General features: G+C 43.0%; 1 protein-coding gene across 1 annotated transcript in view; it reads right to left on the bottom strand.

The window, feature by feature from the left end:
* Marco (macrophage receptor with collagenous structure) overlaps nucleotides 1–5881 on the bottom strand; it is a 38441-nt gene extending 32560 nt beyond the window's left edge. The window contains exon 1 of the mRNA XM_071619408.1: nucleotides 5773–5881. Coding sequence (XP_071475509.1) covers nucleotides 5773–5881 — 109 coding nt within the window. The remainder of the gene's footprint in view (nucleotides 1–5772) is intronic.
* Nucleotides 5882–8255: the final 2374 nt, after the last annotated feature.

Consider the following 8255-nt stretch of genomic DNA (forward strand, 5'->3'; position numbering starts at 1 on the left):
AAAATCACAAGTTATAGACGGGAGAAACTATCTACAGACCAAATATCTGGCAAAGGATTCGTATCTAAACTGCATCAAGGACTCTTAGAGCTGTGGATTCATCTCTGTGGCAGAGCCATTGCCTAGCATGTGTGAGACCCTGGGTTGTGATCCCCAACACTGGAAAAAGCACACAGACCTAAACTGAACAACAAAAACCCAAATGATCCAATTAAAACACAGGCAAAAGACACAAAAAGACATTTCAATGAAGAGAGTGTACGAATGGCAAATACGCACCTGAAACAAGATTCAACATTAAAACTAGAATGAGAAATCACTGCGTATCTATGGGAATGGATAAAATTTTAAAAATAGAATGCCAAATGCTGGGCTTGTGAAGACCCTGGATCAGCTTTACATTGCAGGTAGGAAGGTAAAATGGTCCAGTTGTACTGGAAAACACATTGACTGGTTTTTGTAAAACCAGACATACACTTAGAACCCAGCAACATACTTTTGGACATTTATCCTAGAGAAATGAAAATTCATGTTCACACAAAAACTTTTCCATAAATGGCTGTTGCTATCTTATCTATAATAGCCCCAAACTGGAAACATCCTAAGTGTCCTTTGATGAATGAGCAGTCATACTGTGGAACATTCCTGTCATAGCATGTATCCTCATTAATTTTTTTTAAAAAACCTATATTGATACCCAACAAATTGAATGGATCTCAAGGGAATTATGCTATGTGTAAAAAAAACTTATCAATCTTTGAAAAGTTATATACTGTGCAATTTGTTTATATACCATTTTTAACATAGCAAAATTATAGAGATGAGAAATTGATTAGTAGTTGCTGGGGTTAATAATTGCTATGTAGGACTGAGAGGTATGTGTGGTCATAAAGCACAGAGATGCATGGAACTTCAGACATACACACAAACAGCGAGGAGAAACTGAATCACAGCAATTTCCTGGCTGTGACATACTAAAGCTATATAAGATGCTACTGCTGAAGGAAATTGGGTGAAGGTCATTAAGACCTTCCTTTAAGTATTTTGCAACATTCTGTGAATTGGTGTAATTATTTCACAATGAAAAGTTTAAAAAAAGAGTATGTGGTAAAATCAGATATTTAAAAGATGATGAGAAATAGTAACATGGCAAACGAGGTCAGAATTATTACATGAAGTGGCAGCAGTCACATTAGCAGAACAGAACCCGTCTGGACTTGAGGACTAGGATGTCTTAGGGGAATGTTTAAAAGTGTCCTTGGATCATCTTTAGAGCAGAAAGAAGGGCCAGCTATATGCCCGGCTGGGACCCAATAAATAATACCAATGATAGCAAACAATGAAGCCTTGATTTTTCTACTGATATTTTGTTGGAGTCTTCTTTGCTGACAAAACAAAAAGTTCTTCTTTAGACTGAAATGGGTGGGGGAATAATACTGTGAAAAAGGACGGGAAGCTTAAAGTTGGTGAGAAATCCTGTGTTCCGTGTGCTAGACTCACAAGAGCCCACAGATGTGGAAAAGTCTCTTGTGGTTTAGATATGAGGTGTCCTCCAAAGGCTCACGTGCAAGAATGCAAGAATGTTCAGAGGTGAAATGATGGGGTCATGAGAGCCTTCACCTAATCAGAGCATTCAACTGCTGATAGGGATTAATTAGGTGGTGACTGCAGGAGGCTGGAGTTAGGGGGTGATGGAGGCGTCCATCAAGATTTTAATGGAAGGCCTGAGAGGCTAGGCAAAGTGTAGCAGGGTCAGAGTCTGCAGGAACCTTCTGAAGGGGTGATGTAGAGATGTGAGGAAGAAGCTGAAGCTACTATAGAGACCCCCAAGATGAAGACATACCAGTACTGCAGAATGTCTGCCTAGAAAAGCTGCAGGAATTGAGCCAAGAGAATTGAGAGGCCATGTGGGTTGCTACCCGCAAAGCCATAGGGGTGGAGCTACCCAAGCTCTTTGGAGAGGATGTCAGGATGCCCTGCGCCCCGGATGCTGAACGTGGAGCTACGGGACTTGCTTGTCCAGCTGGATTTTGATCTTGCTTTGGTCTCCTCCTTTCTTTCTGTGCCCCTATTTCTCCCATGTGGAAGGGAAATGTTTACTCTGTACCTTTGTGTATTGGATACATGTAACTTGCTTCTGATTTTTACAGGAGCTCATGCTGAGAGTCTGCCTTGATTTTCAAAAGAGACTTTGAACTTGGATTTGGGGGCACTCCTGGAACAGCTGACTATGGGGACTCTTGAAAATGGACTAAATATTTTTTGCATTGTGAGACACACATGAGCTTTGAGGGACAAGGGTGGAATATTATGGTTGAGATGTGAGGTGTCCCCCCAAAGCTCATGTGTGAGACAATGCATGAGGGTTCAGAGGGGAAAAGACTGTTATGAGAACCTTAACCCAATTGGAGAATTAATCCCCTGGTAGGGGGAGGTAGGTTGTGGTTGGAGGAGGTGGGTGACTGGGGACACGTTTGGGGTTTATATTTTGTCCTGGTGAGGAGAGGTCTCTCTCTCTCTCTCTCTGCTTCCTGGTGCCATGTCCCCAGCCACTTTCCTCCACCACACTCTTCCGCCAAAGGAATGGAATTGGCTGCCTATGGACTGAGATCTCTGAAACCATGAGCCTCCAAATAAACTTTTATTCCTCTAATTGTTATTTTCAGGTCTTTTGGTCACGGTGGTGAAAAATCTGATTGAAACACAGTCCTCCTCGAGGTACAGACACAGTAGGAGGATCAGGAAGACCCAAGCTAGACAAATGTTCTTAATTTTCAAAAATGTAGAAACAGGTACATCCCAGAAAGATATATAGTCCACAGACATAAATAGAAATCTCTCATTCCAACTCAAATGCTCCGTGGTTGAGGTGGGAGATGGGGCAGAACACTAGACCCAGAAAGGACCTGGGTTTCTGTTAAACCCTAAGTGCGACGAGAGCCACAGGAATGTCTGGTCCCCTCAGGTACCAAAGCAATCATTGTGTGATCATTTCACAATGTATATCAAATCATCGCAGTTATACTGTAAACCTATACAATTTTTGTTTTTCAATTCTATCACATAAAGTTGGTAAGGCTGGGCATGGTGGCGCACACCTGTAATCCCAGCGGCTTATGAGGCTGAGGCAGGAGGATCGCAAGTTCAAAGCCAGCCTCAGCAAAGGTGAGGTGCTAAGCAACTCAGTGAGACCCTGTCTCCAAATAAAATATAAAATAGTGCTGGGTATGTGGCTCAGTGGTTGAGTGCCCCTGAGTTCAATCCGAAGTACCAAAAAAAAAAAAAGTTGGTAAGAACAACAAAAAAAGAGCACCCTGCTTGCAGAGGTGATAAAGGAACAGAGTGGGGCTTGCTACTACTGGGCAGCTTGGAGGGAGAAGGTGTGATGTCACACAATGGCCAGAGGGAGGGAGACAGACTATTTTGCTTAAAAAATAACCTGCAAAATTCATACTCATTGCCATTTTTAGATTAATTTTAGATAAAATGATTACATTTCAAAAGTTTCTGAAGCTTCTTTCTAAAAGTTGCTTCAGAGTATGTATAAAACACCCCTCATGGTATTGTTGAGTTGTTAAAAAAAGTTTTATGTGTTTTCAAGCAGGGGAAGGTAATCGTTTATATTTCAACACCAGCAAGAATGGACAAAAATAAATGAGAACATGATATGGCCAATGTTTTCCAGTGATGTTTTTGGTGAACTCTGGGTGAAGAAGCAAACACACAATCAAACAACTATATTGGTAGAAAAGAGAAAGAAAAAAGGAAAGAAGGGAGCGAGGATGGGGGGAGAGAGAGAAACAGAAAGGAGAAAAAGAAGAAAGAAAAAAGCAGGAAAGATCTTTAGCAGGCTAAACAGAAATAAAGTTGTTGGGAGCATCAGTAATGAAACAAGTCATCTTAATCAATGTGATGAACCCTGAGGGGTCACTGTGTTTCAGAGCCCCACAGTCATTACAGCTCATAATGATACTCATCTGGAAAGTTCCATATGTTCCATGAACTTTGAATTAGAAGGCAGGAAGTTATTCACATGATAGGAAAATGTTCCATGCATAACGGAGGGGTGTTGGTATTTTGGTCCGATTTTTAGTTCATGGCACCCGCAACCCAGGTCAGCTATCTGGGATGTGCTCCTGACTTGCATTTCCCTCACCTCCCTGTAGAGGGCCCCCACCACCACCCCATGCATGATCTGACTTCTAATATTTCTCCAGGACATTCTCCCTTTTCCTTCCATAAAGCCCCTGCCCCTCATCATCTCTTGCTGCCATGATCCTCTCTGTCCTCACCTCTTTCCAGCCTGTCCCCCAGTCTCCCATCTACCACAGCGAGCAACTCAGATGCAAACCAGGGCTTCTTAGCCCCATGTCAACCTCCTCCATCTTCTCAGGGTAAAGTCTATATTCCTTGGTCCCTGCCTCAATTCCACTGAGCTTCTCCACCCAAATTTGGCCCCATAGTATAGAGCCATTTGTATTTCTTATTATATATAGACATGTGGCTCCCACCCCTGCCCCAGACACTCCCCTCTCTGTAACTAACCTCCTTTTCCCTTTTAACTTTAGAAGTGACTCTACTTCTAGGCCCCATACCAGGTAGCTCCTTCCACAATGTCCTGTAAAAATCTTTGTCACAGCTGGTGACAAACTGTATGGAAAAGGTCAGCTTATGGAGAGCCCTCACGCCACCACCACCAAGTGTGGACTCCTCAAAGCCAATGGTCCTGTTCATTCATGTCTCTTGCCTGCGTGCTGCACGTGGTGCCCAGGGGGTAGCATGTTTGATTAGCTGATTTTTCTAAAACACTTTCTATACCCTATAAAGCCACATATCCAGGACTCTATATTCTGAAAAGTTCTGAACAGCTAACAGTGATTACAGTGACACACACACATGCCTTTCTCTGCATTTTACCATAAATTCCTTAAGAAAGCACCCCAACCCTTCATCTTCCTGCATCCACCAATTCCAGACCAGGCCAAGGGACAGACCAGGGCTGTTATTTCCACACACCCAAAGTCCAGAAAAACCTGGAAGTGGGAATGCCTAATCACCTTGGAAGATGATTCCAGGAGAATGTTCTAGAATGGGAAAAATCAAGAGACTGACTGTGGGAAGCAAACCCACCCCTGACTTAAAAATGCTACAGATTCTAGGAGATTAAAAAAAAAACAACACATCACCTGGGTAACACTGAGGGAGAAAATAGAGACAACAGGGTGGAATGAATTTTTAAAACCTGTGTTCAATATAGGACAAACTAATTCTGAAGCTATGAACATATCCTGACCAACATGAAATGAAGACTGTGTTTCTGGATCAACACCTCAGTCACAACAGAATCTGTCGAAGAATTTTAAAGGAATTGCACCAAAAAACATGTGGTGCTTGGCTTCAGCACAGTAGAAGTTTTTGACCTCCTCAGTTCTGCACATTAATTTAACATACAACCTGTGTATCAGAATAAGATACTCATTAAAAAGTGGGCATTTAATAAGCACTAGCATTTATTCAAGGCAAAAATATTTAATTAAGATTTAAGAATGGCAAAGCTTAAGAAAAAAAACCTTAAATGCTAAAGATATAACATCTATTATATAGCATTCCAGAGATTCCAGTCTGATACATTCCAGACTTGCATAGTGAGAGTCAGATGCAAAACCCAATAAGGGTGCAAATCTAGATTTTCTATCGACTGGTCTCCTTATAGCTCAACAACAGAAAGACTGAATTACCAGATAATTCTGTTATTAGGAGCGGGTACTTTACCATAGATTTCAAAGGTCTCTATCCCAGGAAACATGATTTGGTCAGAAGCTGCTTCTTCTTCAGTGTTCCCCAAGAATGCTTCCTCCTTGAAGGATGCCTTATTTTCCATTACTAAGCTTTATAGGTGGACAAAGTCCTGGAGCCAGCAGAAATGTTCCCCTAAGAGGAACCACTCGTTCCCATGTAACGGCTGTAGCTACTGGTAGACCACATAGGACTTCCCTTTGGCTCTGATTTCTGAATTTGCAAAATGTTTTCTGACATGATCGGGACAGGGTATTTCTCAAATACAGGTCATTCACATGTGGAGCTTCTGCTTACTGCAGTTTACTGTTAAGGGCGATCCAGGAACTTTGGGACACTCCCTTGTTCCCAGACCTCTGGATGACCCTTGCAAGGATGGAAGGATGGTTCTCTTCCTCCCCTCTGCCTGGAGCAGGCTAGCTGTCCCAGGACCTCTCCAGACCACACTGAAATCTCCCTTTTCTGACCTACTTCAATGCTTAGAGAGCTCATCCTTTGCTACTCAAAGTGTGGTCCCTGGACCATCGACATCAACATCACTTGGGAATTTGTGAGACGTGCATCGTCTTGGCTCCTCCTTTATAGAGATGGAATCCAAATACATTTAAATAAGATTCCCAAGTGACTCATATGCACATTAAAGTTTGAAAAGCATTATTCTGTAGCACACATTTTAGCACCTGGTTAGAGTTCTTCTTGTAGTTTTCCCATGTTCTGTGTGAATGGGTGTGCATATGTGTTCTTGCTCCGGCAGCCCTGGTGAGATCTGAGCTCCTCGAGGGGAGGATGCTTTCCCTCTCGGTCTCCTGTCACCATCCCTACCAAGAATCTTGTATACAGCATGGTGGTTAAGACGCAAATGCTAAGAACTAGAATACCTGCTTCAAATTCTCTCTCTTCTCCATAGGAGCTGTGTGACCAGGGCAATTCACTCAAGCTTTCGGCCTCACTTTCCTCATTTGTAAAATAAGGAAAATGCTGATGAATGTTGTATTGACTGAATTAAATCATGTAAGGTGGCTATGCATGCACCTGGTATGTAATAAACACTATGGCCATATTGCTGTCTTCCCTGGAGAAGCTGCAAAGCTGCAGGTACCAGAGAGATGAAGGTGTGCCTTTGCCTTAACAACGCTCACAGTCCAGTATGAAAGATGGACACGGACACGGATGAAATTGCAGAAAGTTGCTGTGCAGTGAGCAATGACAGATGTCGCTGAGAGGACAGTCCTGGGTGCAGGGGAGGCAAGGATGGTGGGCCTATCAGAAAAAGCTTCACTACCTAAATCAAGGAGGTGCTGTTAGAGGGATGACGGGGATGGATCTGGAGATCAAGAAAAGGCAAGGGCTTCCCAAGTAGGAAACAGAAGAAGTCTAAACTCACTGAGGCAGGGCAGCTGGTGAGATTTGGAGTCTCTTTGGGACAGAAAAGGTAAAGAGAGTGGACAGCAGATGAGGCCAGAGCCAAGGTGGGTCACTCTCTTTGGCTTGTGGCATGGCAGAAAGTGAAAGGGGAATGGAATTCAGAAAAGTGTACTACTGGAAGTCCCCTGCAAGGCAGGCATCCCTGGTGGCGCCCACAATTTCAACACAAGGAGGTCACTGGTTTTGGCAGAGGGCCAGGAACAGAAGCTGGGAATGAGAAGACTGAAGGAGAGAATTGGGATGAGGAAGTTGAGGCAGCTGGCCAGAAGTCTGGGGCAGAGAGTGCCCCATAATAGAGGACTTCCCCCTCGGGAGGGAAACCCCCAGGCAAATAAACCTGCTCACTCTTGATCCCAGTACCTCCCCTCTGCCTCTGCCTCTGACACTTCCTCCTCGGCTTAGTGCTGATGCTCATGGGGGTGGGGTGGGGCTCATTAGAAAATGCTATGGGCATGATATTCTCCAGTTTCATCCATTTACCGCAAATGCCATGATTTCATTCTTCTTTATGACTCAGTAATATTCCAATGTGTATTTATACCATATTCTCTTTATCCATTCATCCATTGAAGAACACCTAGGTTGTTTCCATAGCTTGGTAGGTGAAATAAGCTCATCCCCCCCAAAAAAACAAAGGCCAAATGTTCCCTCTGATTTATGGATGCTAACCCCAAACAAGGAAGGTGGGGAGGTGAAATAATAGAAATATTGGATTAGATAAAGGGAAATGGAGGGAAAGAAGGAAGGATGGGAATAGGAAAGAGAGTAGAACAAATTGGACGTAACTTTCCTGTCCTTATATATGAATACACGACCAATGAAACCACTTCATGTAGATCTGCAAGAGTGGGATCCTAAATAGAATAAGTTGTGCTCTGCCAAAATACATTCTACTGCCATGTATAACTAAAAAAAGACATTTTTTTAAAATGCTATGGGATAATTATCAAGTACCTCTTTATTTTTGGAGGGATTATTTAGTGGATGTCAAATACTTTTAAGTTCTGGCTCTGGGGCTAGATGCACCTGAGTCT

This window comes from Marmota flaviventris, chromosome 11 (assembly GCF_047511675.1).
Source record: "Marmota flaviventris isolate mMarFla1 chromosome 11, mMarFla1.hap1, whole genome shotgun sequence".
In the NCBI taxonomy this organism is placed as follows: domain Eukaryota; kingdom Metazoa; phylum Chordata; class Mammalia; order Rodentia; family Sciuridae; genus Marmota; species Marmota flaviventris.